Genomic DNA, 15,534 nt, shown 5'->3' with positions numbered 1-15,534 from the left:
CCTGGAACCCTCAGCTCACTGTTCCCCTCCTGGAGAAAGGGTGTACCCAGATCTCTGATAACTGGTAGAACTTTATTTTGACAAATACATTAAAAAAATGTTTAAACCAGGACACTGACCTCTGGATGATTTAGAGTTGATTATATTAGCTTTGTTGGGGTAACTCCAAATTGGGGGAAAACAGAAAAGAGCTTTATCATTGTTTGAAAAGTCCTAAAACTGAGAATGTCTTTTAGCCTATGCAATCTACTTTTTTTTTCACTTTGATTCTATTCTCTTTGGAGGCAGGGAACACACCTACAGTGATTACAAATGTGCCTTTTTCATCATTAAGAACACACTTGTAAAGAACTACTAACATCTCTGTGTAACAGTCTGGGTCTGACAAAGCATTTTTACTGGATTGTGCCAAAGACCCAGAAGAAGCTGCTGCAGCTCACAGACAAGCTGCCATTGTCCTATCAGCCTGACTGCGGATCAGCTCCACGCGAGGCCTCCCGAGAACCCACAACCCAGAACTCGTCTCCACCTGCTGATTCATGCCTGCTTACCCCACTAGAGGAAAATCCCTTAGGGCTGACACCAGGTCTTATACCTCTACCTCAGTTTTGTAGATTTCATAGTTTTAAGTTTTAGAATATTTAGAGAACTGGCTTTAAGTGACACATTTGTATACAAACCCATGTCATATGCTAAACTAACCAACACATGATCAGCAATACTTACAGTTTGTCTACGGGTTCCTAAAGCTGCTGGGCTGCCCCTCACACTGTCTCCTCATGAGGGAGCTTCCCAGGACCCTCCGAGAACACAAGTGAGAAATACCATCCCTGCCGTGTGCAATGAATGCCAAACAAATGACTGCCTTCTTTCAGGAATCAGATTTTTAACTGATTCATTACTCTTCTCTACATTCATTTACAAACATCTGCAGTTAATTATAGGGCTTGAACATTTGCAAGATGGTCAGTTTTTTAAAAATACACGTTATTATGCTTATGAAAGTGTAGTCTATTCATTATAGAAAATATGGAAAATACTAGTGTGAAAAAACGATATTAAGAACTACCTATGGGGCTTCCCATGGTGACTCAGTGGTTAAGAATCCGCCTGCTAATACAGGGGACATGGGTTCAAGCCCTGGTCCAGGAAGATCCCACATGCCGCAGAGCAACTAAGCCCCTGCGCCACAACTACTGAACCCAAGTGCCACAACTACTGAGCCCAAGTGGCATAACTACTGAAGCCCACGCACCTAGAGGCCATGCTCTGCAACAAGAGAAGCTACCCAATGAGAAGCCTGCGCACCGCAACAAAGAGTAGCCCCTGCTGGCTGCAACTAGAGAAAAGCCCACGTGCAGCAACAAAGACCCAAATGCAGCCAAAAATAAAAATAAATTTATATTAAAACTACCTATGTTATTAAAAAAAAAAGCCAGACACAAGACTGCACACTGCATGATCTAAAAAAAAAAATATATACACACACACACACACACACACACACACACACACACGGACTATTACTCAGCCATAAAAAGGAAATGAAATTGAGTTATCTATAGTGAGGTAGATGGACACAGTCTTTCATACAGAGTAAAGTCAGAAAGAGAAAAACAAATATCATATGCTAACCCACAGATATGGAATCTAAAAAAAAAAAGGTCTGAAGAACCTAGGGGCAGGACAGGAATAAAGACGCAGACGTAGAGAATGGACTTGAGGACACGGGGAGGGGGAAAGGTAAGCTGGGATGAAGTGAGAGAATGGCATGGACATATATACACTACCAAATGTAAAACAGATAGCTAGTGGGAAGCAGCTGCATAGCACAGGGAGATCAGCTCGGTGCTCTGTGACCACCTAGAGGGATAGGTTACGGAGGGTGGGAAGGAGATGCAAGAGGGAGGGGATATGGGGATATATGTATATGTATAGCTAATTCACTTTGTGATAAAGCAGAAACTAACACACCATTGTAAAGCAATTATGCTCCAATAAAGATGTTAAAAAAAAGAAAAAACTACCTATAATTTAACCTACTGTCATTTCATTAATTTTGGGAATATGTGGAAGGTATCAGGAGTTTTCCATAGTTCAAACTGTATTCTGTATATGGCAGTACCCATTTTCTCCCCACCTAATTTTATTTTATAAACATTCTTCCATATATATCAGTAAAAATTAACTGTAAGCATCACATAATGGCTGTATTATATCCTTGGTCCATCAATTCTAAATGCACTTTTTTTTTCCACATTATCATTTCTCTGAAGCTGGGATGCATCTTACAGATATCAACAGTCTTCCAAGCATTTCAGCCAAATGCTACTCCGATATACTTGTGTATAGATCATCCACTGCCCCTAGTGGTAAGATCCAGAAAGTGCCAGCATCAAAGCAACTGAGCTTTGATGAAAGATGGGATTCCATTTGATGTTTAACCTCAGGATCGTTCTCCCAAGCCAGTGAGTATACTCTGGCGCTATCTTCCGTTATCCTTAGTGAATGGGATGTCTGCTTATAGAATATAAGCAAGTAATCTCAGTATCAGCTTAACATCCATTAGGGAGGAAAAAAAGATATTCCAAAGAAAAATATGAATGATTCTGGATTATCTGGGCTACTGATTTCCACCAAAGACCTATAAACAGAGCCTGCTTCTAGTTTTTCAAGTGCTCTACAGAAATGATGTAACTAACACCCGATAAGGATATACTTTCTACTTTACATAAAAGAACCCATGGCACTCACCAGATTGGGATCATAGTACGCTTCTTGAGTTGGTGGGATGTTGTTTAGCTGAGTGATGTTAGCGGGAAGCATTTTCGAACAATTTATTAACACGTGTTCCAGACCTGTTAAGTCCTAACAAAGCAAAAATAAAAGGATAAACCTATATACATTACAAGTAACAACTGTGGTTTTAAAAACAAAAATGTTAAAGTCACCAAAATTTAAGCGTTATCGTCAAAGAGGGTTTGACTATATGATTCTTAAAGACACCCTAAAAAGAGCAGAATGAAACAATACAAATAACTCATGTTTGTCTCAAAGTAGAACATACAGGCCTGCAAGGCACCGTTTTACACAAGGTGGTCCACGGGATCACCAGATGGGTGTCCTGCAGCTGGATTCATCTTGGAGCTCTCCATTAGTGAGTGTCCTACTCCTGGGACTAAAGGATGCCATGACAGAAGGGGCTCTGCAACACCGTGGGCCTGGCTAAGATCTCCACTCGGCCACACCTGAAGGCCCTGAATGAGCTTGACACGAGAATCTTATCTGTAGGTATGGTCTGCCTCGTCTCCAGACAATACAATTACAATCCCTACTGAAAGCCTAAAAAAAGTAATCTTATAAAATATGAACTTCAAATTTGATTTTAATCCTGGCATTTAAAATGGACTAGTTGTGAACCCCCTCATTAACTATGAAGAATTACTTGTACTTGCATTCCACTGAAGTATGTAGGGGAAAGAGAGAAAGTATCAAAAGTTTCATTCAAAATGTCATTAAGTTTAGGGGGAAGAAATGACAGTACCTGCAAACTTAAAGGCAGGTCGTGAATTCTGGTAGCCAGCGTGCGGATTTCTCTGTCAGATAAGACACCAGATTGGTCTGTGTCAACTTCATCAAAAACCTGAGATATGTTCAGTGGTTGAACTGCGCTCATGAGATAATAAAAATAAGAGAAGGCAAACTGCATGTCCTCAGGGTGGCGCACTTTGTGAAATGACGTCTTGTCAAATTCTTCAGGGAACCTGTCCAAATGTAGCATACCATAAGATCTGGATATTTAAAATATATACAGTACCTAACACTTGTGGAGTCAGAATCTTCCTTCCCACTTATATAGATAATACCTTCGACATACTAGTCCTCAAGTGTTGGAGCCATAAACGCAGCATAGCAAGGATGTAAACTTCAAGCAGCCTTGGCTCTGTACACACACAGACAACTCAAACACAAGCAAGACTTACATGTCTTGCAGTTCTTGCATAACTATTCGGTCGATCATGTGAGGCATGTGTGCAGGGACTTTCCGAGACGTGAATCCAAACTTGCTATTTAGAATTTTGTTTACATATCGGAGGGAATCTGCGAACGTATCTTTTAGTTGCCTCCCTGTGTGTTTGCTCTCAGTAAAGTATGCCAGTTGTGTCTTCAGTGACTCTTCTTCCTGAAAAGAGAATTTCACACAACACAGCACTGTGTTTAGTGCACAGGTGCCCTGTGCTAACAAGAGACAGAGGTACTACTTTATGTCACGTGGTAGTAACTAGTCACTAACTGTCCTGAGGGGCAAATGAAACGAGCACTAACAGGTCTCCTCAAGCATCCTAACATCAGGACAAAACTGGATTTCAGTGAAAGTATCGCCAACATCGGCTTGAGAACGACAGCTGTGGGGTGGAGGTCTGCTTTTAAGGTACTCTTTAAGGACTAGTCATTGATCATGAGATTTCATAGCCAATTTCAATGCAATATTTAATTGATTTACAATAAATTTGATAGTGCTTTCAGTATCAAGTTATTTCTACTGGTGACATCAAAGCAGCAAGTCCCTTGAGTTCTGAACACAAAGACTAGAATACAAAATTTGTTTCACCATATAGTAGTGTTAATATTATGAAATGTAAAGAACCCTATCAAAACCAGTAAGAGGCGAAACTGAATGAATGGGCAAAGAATATTGGCAAAGAACCTGGACACACTTTACAGAAGATGAAATATTTTTGCTTCTCAAACTGATGAAAATATAGATGCTATTAACTGCTGTTGGTTAGTCCTGTGGAGAAACAAGCACGCTTGCATACTGTTTGTGGAAGGAGGAAGGGGTGCAATATTTAAGAAAGACAGTTAAATTTTATACGCAATAGACCCTTTAACCTAGCAATTCTACCTACAGAAATAAAACTTCCTCAAGAGTAAGATATATGTACGAGAATATTTATTGCAACATTAGGTATTTGTACTTGCAAAAACACTGAACACAACTTACAGCTGTTAAAAAAAACAATGGCAATTTGCCCACATACTACCACATCAAAGGCAACTGCAGAGCAATATATATAACTTCACTGCTGCGAAACAAACTATATAGTATGTCTGCATATCTATAGAAAAATACTGGAAGAATACCCACCAAACTACATATTCATAGTGACTGTCTCAAGTAAGGAGATTAAGGAAGGGAGGAGAAAGATCTTTCCCTTTTTTTTTTTTTCTGCTTTTTTTGCCTTTTGCATTGCTTGCGATTTTTACCATTAGCCTATAGTGCTTTTGCAACTTAAAAAGCAGGGAGCAGGGGAGAATGAGGAAATCAATGTAGGCAAGAACTCTGCAGCCCCTTGCTTAACAATTAGTAAATGCTACCATGGCAGGGACAAGATACTTCCTGAAGACCATGAGAGGAATGAGACAACGCCCCTCTTCATCACTTTCCCCCAGCCTAACATCCACTCACGTTTGTGCTTTGGTCACAATCCAGCCCCACCCTTCCAAGGTCAGCTCACAGGGCATGTCCTCCTGTATGCCTCCCCCAACACCTCCAGGCAGAGTTTAGGAATCTTCCCTTCGGACTCCTCGTCCATACTTCAACGGACACTTATCACACTGCCACAATTATTTGCCCACAAATCTGTCCTCCCAGCTTGCTCTTTGAGTCTCCAAGAGCAGCAACTGTTCTCACCATCTTGCACTCCCCGGCAGTCAGCACAGTGACGGTGCTTGTGAGATGTACAAAGGACCCCAGGGCACCGTGGAGGCCGTGGTACAGGAGGAAGAGCGCTGGGCTCACCCTCACCCGCTGTTGTGATGTCAGGAAAGCTAACGAATTTATCTGCCTCTCGGGTTTTTCATTAGTAAAGTTTGAAAAACATGAGATCTGACTGCACGAGGTATTCAAAAGCGTTTTCTGATATCACAACATGCCAAGTAAAGATACCATCCCTGTTCTACTATGGACTCAGGGTATGCCCCTGGCTAAATCCCTTGCTCATTCACATGAAGGCTGCTTCCTAAACTGCAAAATGGGGACAATGATAGCAGACCCTTACAAGGTAGTTTTATTGTTAGAATTATTGGGACAATTAAATGAAACCACATAAGAAAAGTACTGAGTCCAGTGGCGGGCACAGGGAAGTACTGAATGAATGGTAGCTATTATTATATCACTACCACTTACAAGGTTATTTATTTTTCCTGAGCATGGGAAACAATAAGGCTGGATGTAACTTACATCAAGAAGATCTTGGAAATACTTTTTCTTCTCCCATGGCAAAAAGCCCAGGTAACTCTCTGTGTAATGCTGCAGTTTTCTTCCAGGTAATACTTCATTACCACCTAGGTAACTGTTAGCATTTTCCTCCATTCTGTTCTTCTCTTGTTCTTTCCCTGTGATTACCTTTTGTGTCTCCCTGTTTTCCAGTGGGAAAATCAGAGATGAGAGCTTTTCTTTTGACACACCTCCACCTCCTACTTTCGGGGTCACAGTTTTGGACCTGAATCTTGCTTTGCTTTCGGAGTCCAGGGGTGGAGTCTGGCTCTGGGAGTGGCCATTCACTGTCATTGTCACTGCTGGAGAAGGCAATAACCCCTGGAATCTTTCAGATGTTCCTAAGCTGCTGGGTAAGATGCTTTTGTGAGCCTGTTTTTCCAGTGGGGCCTCCAAACTGTCATTTCTTTGCTCTGTCATCAGAGGGTGATTTATTAACTTTGCATCCTGTGGGTTCATCAGAAACGACCTCAGCAGGGCTGACTTGGATAGATTGTATCCTTTCATGGTGATGTCTCCGTGTTCTAGCTGCAAATCCAAGTTATTAAGGCTCACCTGGGTCTCTTTTGGAAGGAGTGAAATATTGACCAGTGGAATTTGCACCTCCATTTGGAAACTTCCTGTTGTGTTAACATCGTGTCTTTTGACCTTGGGGAAGCGTTTTTCTTCGGGGATATCCTCAAACAGGATTTCCACCTCTGGAAGAAGAGCTGAGGGGCTAACCAAACTTTGGTAAGACTTCTGGGTCGTAGAATTCTGTTTGGGCTCCTCCCTTGTGTCAACCTCTACTGCTATCTGGATTCTGAACTCTTCATCATTTGTACTTTGAAATGTGAGATTAAAATGTATTGTGGTCGCATTCATTCCACTGTGCATTAAGAGGTGGATGGTTTTCCACTTATTGGCGATAGAAGCATGTCGGATTATTGGGTTGTCACTATAGGCGCCTTCAATTCCCCTTTTGGCTATTTCTGCAAAGCTGAAATAAGGCAGGCATTCACCTTTCGGAATAACATAGTGAGTCTGGTTTGGGAGAAGAGTTACTTTATACAGTTCATGAAAATGATCTAGAGGAAAAAAACACAAACATGATTTTTAAAAAACTAAGCATTTTCCCCCTTTTCCTTTAATTCTTAGGGTTTGAGTTTTCATTTTCTAAGAGTGACTTTAAATGGACTTTAAAATCATCAGAAGTTCTAACACAAAAGCTACTGGTATAGGGCTCATTTTTACTTTCTGAAGCAATCACTATTATCGACATGGAATGCTGAGGCTGACTCACTACAGAGACAAGGCACGGTTCAGGACAGCGAATTCCAATGGTCAACTTCCATCTTTTTGTCCATTTGAAAAAAAGACAACTTTCTGACCAAAAGGACCGCCGTTAATAAGCTATCAACAAGATCCAGTATTCAAACCAAGCTTATTTAATGAATTATTGGTCTCCTTTCACTGTTCCCAAATTAAACCTTCACCATGTAAGATAAATCTGCTAAGATAAATCTGCTTACTAAAAAAAAGAAAAAAAAATCAGACTAGAGCAGTAACAGGAAAAGATGCAGCTTCAGTGTCTCATGTTGTCTAAAGATCTGTGCCCTCTCATAACTCACAACTAGTTTGGATGCAAGGCTGGGAAAGGGATACCTAGAGAATTATTACTTTAAATAACAAAAACGATCCAAAACCCTCTATTTATGAAAGATTGTTACCCCCTTATCCTAAATACGTTTTTATGGCAATAAATATACCTTGCCCACAGTCACCAGCATCAAACCCACAGGATAAGACATTGCAGGCTTGGTCACAGAACTTATCAGCCAGCCAGGAATTTGCACATCCCTGATTGCAGTAAGAGATGCCGCTTATTCCTCCACCGAAATGCCAGGGCTGTCCGACTCCAATGCCCCCGGTGCCCCCACCTCCTCCTACATAGCGACCCGCACCACTGTTACCTGGAGGGAGAGGAGGAAAACAGAATCCTGCTGTGTTTACAGTCTTGGAAAATAGCCAGTTCCTTATTTCTCAGCTGTGTTTTCAAGACCGATGCATGAATTTCAGTCAGGAAAGGTTCACCCCATTCTTTAACAGAAGATTTTACGTAGCTTAAAAAGAGACAATCTGAAAAGGGGGCATCAGTTGCCAGTGGACTGGGTGTGGGATGACCAGGCCTCGGCACTTACCATCTGTGCAACCCAGAAGTACAGGCCTCAGATGTGCTCAAGGGGGGCACATGTAGATGTGTATGGAGGATCAGATTATTCTGAAGACCGTGACTCTCGGGACTGACAAGAACATGTCCTAACACTGGCAATAAGCTCGTGACCAAGTGTCACTGCTCTGTCCCTGAGCTCTCCGTGTTGCAGAGACTCTCCTGCACGTCTATGTTCTCTCCCTGCAGCGGTTCATATTTTTCAAAAGTGCCTCTGATAGAGCTGACTGAAACACAAGCTTTGTTTCGTCCAACACCTTCCCAAACCTGTTTCCTCAAATGCAGTAGGATGAGAATATCTGTGCACCTACTCTCCTTCTTTTGGTGACTGAGAAATTCAAGTGGATAATGGATGATGCTTTATAAACTGAAAGGCAATAAAGAAATGTAAAAACTTGTTATCCTCAACAAGTCTAAATGTTAGTGTACAAGAAAGGGAGAAGAGATGCTGAGGAGAGATGTTTATTTCTTCTGCATCTCTTTAGTCCCTCACTGACCTGGAGCAGTGTGCTTCTAGGGGCCACTGGCCATGAGCTCCGACAGGAACCAGTGAGAGCAATTCTTACTCTCGAGCTCACATAATTAAGGGTATAACTGATTTTCATATTTTGAATAATAAAAGACACTTTCAAGTGTAGGGTCATGTGGGAAAATGCCCCCAACAATAACAATATGAATAAACTGGGCCACATGGGGACACCAGTCATCACCTCCAAAGAGTCTACGACGATTGTTTCAATACGCGAAGAATGTTTAAGTCACTGTACATGGTTGATAATGACAACAAATGAAAAAAATTCTGTCAACATGGACAAGTTACATTTGAACACACCCTCACCAGAGCAATCACCGCCATCCCAATCACAGGCCGAATTATTACAAGCCTTGTCACAATAGCCGTCTTTAATCCAGGATCCCGGGCAGCCCTCAGCACAGTTTGGCACAGGCCATGTCAAATAAACCTATGATAAAACCAGAGGGAAAATAAAGTGGTTTCTGGTTTCTGACACTTTTTAAAAAAATATTTATTTATTTATTTGGTTGCACACCAGGTCTTAGTTGCAGAAGACGGGCTCCTTAGTTGCAGCTTCCCGGCTCCTTAGTTGTGGCATGCAAACTCTTAGTTGCAGCATGCATGTGGGATCTAGTTCCCTGACCAGGGTTCGAACCTGGGCCCCCTGTATTGGGAGCTCAGCGTCTTAGCCACTGCGCCACCAGGTAAGTCCCCTGACACTTTTTATTCTTAAATTAGGATTCCTTTAACAGAAAAACAAAACAAATTGAGCCTCTGGAAAAGGTCTGCGTTCAGGGCCATCCTGTGGTAGTTTCTCAGTCCTGCCCTGCTGATGGGTCTTACCTGGCACATTTACTCTTTTCTGTTGCTCAAGGAAAGGAGACAAGGACTCAACTTACGGGTCAGTCTTACAACATGGTCTTATAAATGATCTATTTTGAAATAAAGCAGCAACACGCCAGACTTAAATGCGAGTTCGAGAGCGTGCAGGTGGAAAGTGTGCACACAAGTCACTGCTTTTCTGTGACACTGTTGTCAACTCCTAAGCAGATTCATGCACCATCTGGTCTCAAGGCTGAAAAGGGGGGGCAGACGAACTCTCAATATCCTTATACACGAGGTCCTGTGATGAATTATCCAGCACAGCATTCTGAGCTGTGAACCTGTCTGCTTTCAAAACAACTCACATGGTACATGGTTGCTTTCTAAATTAAAATCATTTTTGAAAAATGCATTCCCCTTTAAAATCTCCGTATCTCTGCACGGTGCAACTACCTGCAAGGTCTTTCTTCACCTGGTTAACTCCTGTTCTTCCAAGCTCATCTCAGTCCCTATCCCAGTGTGACTTCGCTCTCTGGCGCTCCCACTCCTCGCACCCAGGGCACACCTACTGGCACGGAAATCGCTGTACACAGTCACTGGTTTTGTCTGTCTCCCCTGTCAAGCCATAGCTTGACAGAGTTCTAGAACTTACAAGCTCATGGTGCTAAGTCTCCAACTGATCACTGAACCCTTCTAACAACACTACCAGGGTCTTCCTGTTCCCCCCAATACACAGACAGGAAACCTCGAGGCCAGGTCATCACCCAGGCCAGTGCTACACAGCTGGCACCCATATCTGTGCTCGTGACCACTTTGCCATCCTGCCCCTCAAAGCCAGAGGGAGACCGGCTGCCTCCAATGAAATTTCAGCCCTGTCTTTAAGCACTACTTTGAGCTTTCTATCTTGGGCATTTTGCTGACATGGTGAACACGATTTTGTGTTTCACAGTTATTTGCTTTTTCTGCTGTTGCAATAGCAAATGTAGAGGGTGGGTCCTGGGTGAGAATATAGGGAAGCAAAGTTCCCGCTGTAGTTTTCTCACTCCCTGATTGTTAACTTTCCCGAGCTTAACACTCAAAAATGCTTCTCTGATCCAATTTGAATATGGTATATATACTGATTTCCTTATTTCCTGTCTGTAACTTCTAAATGACTTCTAAGCCAGGCATCTCTTAGCTACTCACCTTCTGACCTTTGGAGTGACTGTAAAAATCATCCGGCCAGACATCCTTTCCAAACATGACATCATCATTCAGGTAAATGAACTTCTGGGACAGCCCTTCGATGCGATGGATGTGACTTTCGATAGCAGGTGAACTGAAGGTAGGCAAGTGGCTCAGATTTCGAAAAACATCCTTTTAACAGAAAAAAAAAGAGAAAGAGAGAGATGAGAGGTTTTTGTCTTGTTTTGTTTTTGGAAAGAAGGGAGGGAGGGAGGCGAATGGAAGGATTAAAGGAAGGTGGAAATGGAGGTGAGATGGGTAAGAGGATGAAATCAGGAACAAGACAAAGAACAGCAAAAGACAGAACAGGAAACCGCAGCCTTGTGACATATGGCGAGTCGCTACCTGGTGTGTGACTATTGTCACTCGAGGATTATCGAGGTTCAGCCAGGATGGGATCTGTCCATTGGTGACAATGAAAATGTGCCGAACCCACGGCGCGTGCCTCTCAATAGATCGCAGTGAGTACCTCAGCTCCTCGTTGTCCTCAAAACGGCTGGCAGAAACGTCTTCATCCTGCTTAGACTGAGAAAAGCATGGGGCACAGAAAGATGTAAAATGCGCCTAAGTCACACCTGCCCCTCCCAGCTGTCCCTTCTGCACTCAGGGAGCGCCAGCAAACTTCCAAAGACCGTGTCCAGCTTTTACACATTACAAAAAATGCAGAACACTCAGCATATTTAAAACAGCACAACAAAAACAGCATTTCTTTCACACATTTTTTGAAGAAAAATTTCTTGGAACTGATTCCAGGTCACTTTCAATTAGTATAAACCAATGGCGGTGACTGGAAAATTAGAGAAGTGCCAATCAAGTCACCTCTCTGTAAGCCCTCTTCCTTCTTCTAATATAATGACTCATAAATCTTTAATAATCAAAGCCCTCAATTCGGGTTCTAAAACAATCTCTGCATCCCTTACCTGGCTGATGGCACTCAGATCCCATAATAAATATGCAGGACTTATGGTCAGTTCCTTTCCATTGATGGTCATATTCTTCTTCGTCTGCTTATTCAGTTCTTGGAAATCTTTGGGGTTATTCAACTTCAGAAGTGCTACACTGGCCTCTGAATACAACTGCAACTATAAAATAACAAGAGGGTTACACGTGGAAAAACTGAACAACAGAGAAGAGACACCTTAAACTTCCCAGTTTGATCCTCGATCTTTAAATACATACAATACATATATATACTACATATTGTGTACTCTACTATATGCTACATATTGTACATATTAAATGTATACTACATATATTTAGAAGATTAAAAGTTTCACATACATGTATGAAATAGTAAGCCAGTATCACCAAAAACAGAAGACCTGAACAGGCCAGACACATTTCCCAAATGATGCAATGGACCAAGTATTTAGAAACAAGAGGGAGTCAGGGGCTTTGGCAAATGGGACATCTCAGGCCCCATCTGAAAACTGCAGCCACTAGTCAATAGTGACAAAGGCTGCCAGATCTCTGGAGAGGCCAGAATCCCCAGTGTTACATGAAATCTCCCGGTTTTCAATGGTAGCGCAAATATTTCTGATTGGCATGCATTCAAACAAGATGCATCTGGTCCCCAGTTTGTGACCTCTGTTCTAGAATATTACCCATCTGCCTACACTGGGGAAAGCCCTGCAAGGTAACTTCGCTGAACACTGGTGGAGAGCACAACTGCCAGGAGGTGTCTAACAGCTCTCGTGCCCACACCTACGACGGGTGTCCTGGCTGCTTGAAGTGTTTCCACAGGAAAACCACCTTGAGGCAACGTTTTCAAAGCAACCATAAATCCAGGAGGGAACACCACAAGCACCAACATGTTTTACAGGCAGGCTTCCCCACCTTGACCAGAGCCCACACCACCCTCGATACGTTTTTTGTTTTAACTCTGTATCATACAATTTCCTGTGAAAAGAGGCTTTCAGAGCTTAAAAAGCAGAGAGAGGGTTGAAAACCAGTCATCTAGGACAGCAACATCCTTCTGCTGAATTGGCTCTTCTAATAGGGCCAATTTCTTTCTTGATTTTTTAGCCTTCTTTCTTAATTTATAAAACAGAGCAAACAATTACTTTGGGCTCATTCTGATCTCTTGTATATGCTACATGACTATATTTAGCTCATCTTGCAAAGCTCCTGAGCTTATATAGGCCCAAAGTAGAGTTTATGTAGGCCCTTTTCATTATGTAGGCATTAACTCTTACTGCAAATTGTGTGTGTGTGTGTGTGTGTGTGTGTGTGCACACGTGTGTTGTCTTCGTGACTGATTACTTTCTCTCACCTTAACAGTGTCTGGTATACACAAAGCACTCACCCAAGGTCAGCTCTCACTGCCGTCTCTATTCTGCTTCGCTATGTAGGGGACGGATGGGAGGCGGGCCACGCAGGGCAAACATTCTGTCTGTTCTATCTGGGTACCTAACAGTCTCGCTGCCCTCCCCCAGCCTCTCCTCCCACAGTGGCTCCCACAGAACCTTGGAGGGGCTCCCTGGAGTGCAAAAATCACTACTATAGGATAAATAAATGTAGTACTTTAATATCCTAATTTAATTTATTTGGAAAATACCCTTATCTTAATTAATCTCTTCTATCCAAGCTGCTTTTATTCTAGAAAAGTATTTTGAAATTTCAGACATTTTCCTAAGGTGATCACTAGGGCACAAGATGAGTAGGCAGTACCTGTCCTGAGATGCTCACAGCCCGGCCAGGGTCTCTGGGACAGAACTGAGTGCTAGGTGGCTTGGGGTCCACAGGCCTTGGCAAAGGCCCCCTGGAGGAGCCTGGGAGGGCACAGAGGTTCAGCTGTTCAGGTCCTGAAGCCCAATGTCTAACGGCCCTCCCTCCCATATGCCACAAGGCCCCTCCAATGTAACACTGCAAACTGAGCTCTCAGGGTCCTTCTGAAAACCTCGCTTCTCCCATGAAGCTCTGAGTGTGGTTAATGCCACCACATCCGTCTTTGCTGGTCACATCCACTTCCCCTTTCATTTCTCCTTCCATCTGCTCCAGTAGCTAATAAGTCACCACGTCATGCTGAAGGTTTCTCTCAGATGGCTCTGGAACCACTCTCATCACTGGCACCACTGCCAAGGCACTTGTGGAACCTGAGTGTCTTGCTGGGCTACGGCAGCAGCGGCTGAACTGGCTTTCCTGCCTCCGGCTTCCTGTTTAATGTCCACCTGCTACACCTTCCGCTCCCGTGTTCTGCAGGCCTGAACCGGGTCCTCCTCCTCAAGACGCGCTCTGCCTCCAGGATAAAGTCCGGCCTCCTCACCAGGGGATCTTTCTCAATCTGGCCTCCACCTAACTTCCCAGTCTCAGCATCAGGAAAATCCCCACCTGGTCTCTGGCCTCTGCACAGCTGCCTTGGTTCTCTGAAAAGACCATTTACTTGCAAGCCCCTAGCCCTCCGCTCAAGCTGTTCCCTCCTCTCAGAAAGGTCTTTCCCACTGGCTTCTCTGCTGGAAGAACGGCTGTTCTGTGCACAGCCCCAGCCAAAATGTTTCCTATTCTGCAAAGCCGTCTTTGCCTGCAGTACAACCGAAGCCCACATGTTCTCCCAGCACTTTGTATTAACACTTTGTTTGGAAGCAGTCACACCCAAACAATAAGTGATTTTAGTCACTCAGTTATCCTTAGCACAGTCCCTGGCACAACAGCAGGTGTTTAATCAATGCTCACTAAAGGGACTGGGAACCCAATGACTGGAAACTTCATTCTCAGGGTGCCCATAACAGAACCAGGAAGTGGGACCCAAGGAAAGAGAGTCCCTTGGAGAACCAGGCTTGAATACTGACACTCTCCTTCTGTGCTTCCTCTTTCTCATTTTCTCTCTAGCCTCCAAAAGATGAGAAGTGCTCATCTCTGAAGCCAATCGCAGGTGCTGGCACCGTGACAGTGAGCTGCAATGCACATTGTGAATAATTGGCTGTACCCCCAGGAGGTGCCGGCCTCCACAGAGACAAGTCTGGGGAATCCAGATCAACTGCCAACCAGGTGAATGACGGAGGAGGTGACGTCCACATGTACCGAGCCTGGTGGTGCTACCGCCCAATTCAAGTTCCTGCGCCCCCAGCGTCTCCTGGCACACACCACTCCACACTGCCCAAAAACTCGTTTGCTGCGGGGTGACCACGACTTGGGCTGGTGATCTTTGGCAGGACACGCCCACCTAGCAGCAGATGTGCTGGTCAAACGTACAGATACACATATGTCTATAACTGTAGAACCAACAGCTAGGAAGCCAAGAAGCCAAATAAACATTGGCTGAAATGAATGCTAATCTATGGTTTTATCTGCCCAAATCCATACTAAAAATAATTCAGGGAAGGAGGAATATAATATCTATTTTAAAATAACTGCAGATTAAGAAATAACTCAACTCTAATCTAGCCGGGCATCACCATACTTCCAGGTACCATAAAGAAAGTTATGGAGGAAAATATGAAGAAAAGAAAAAGCATAAATGTCATTCATATTACCATGGTATTTACA

At 43.3% G+C, this 15,534-nt stretch overlaps 1 protein-coding gene across 1 annotated transcript in view; it reads right to left on the bottom strand.

Annotated features, from left to right (window-relative positions):
• The window catches only part of GNPTAB (N-acetylglucosamine-1-phosphate transferase subunits alpha and beta), an 81,016-nt gene that overhangs the window by 11,807 nt on the left and 53,675 nt on the right, over positions 1–15,534 (bottom strand). The window contains exons 8-16 of the mRNA XM_065887205.1: positions 11,970–12,131; positions 11,395–11,574; positions 11,011–11,181; positions 9,328–9,451; positions 8,029–8,232; positions 6,245–7,347; positions 3,984–4,183; positions 3,545–3,764; positions 2,755–2,868 (exon numbers count right to left, since the gene is read on the bottom strand). Of these exons, the coding sequence (XP_065743277.1) occupies positions 2,755–2,868; positions 3,545–3,764; positions 3,984–4,183; positions 6,245–7,347; positions 8,029–8,232; positions 9,328–9,451; positions 11,011–11,181; positions 11,395–11,574; positions 11,970–12,131 (2,478 nt within the window). The remainder of the gene's footprint in view (positions 1–2,754; positions 2,869–3,544; positions 3,765–3,983; positions 4,184–6,244; positions 7,348–8,028; positions 8,233–9,327; positions 9,452–11,010; positions 11,182–11,394; positions 11,575–11,969; positions 12,132–15,534) is intronic.

This window comes from Phocoena phocoena, chromosome 11, assembly GCF_963924675.1.
Source record: "Phocoena phocoena chromosome 11, mPhoPho1.1, whole genome shotgun sequence".
In the NCBI taxonomy this organism is placed as follows: domain Eukaryota; kingdom Metazoa; phylum Chordata; class Mammalia; order Artiodactyla; family Phocoenidae; genus Phocoena; species Phocoena phocoena.
The sequence above is the reverse complement of the archived record's forward strand: the minus strand, read 5'-3'. Positions and strand labels throughout refer to the sequence as shown.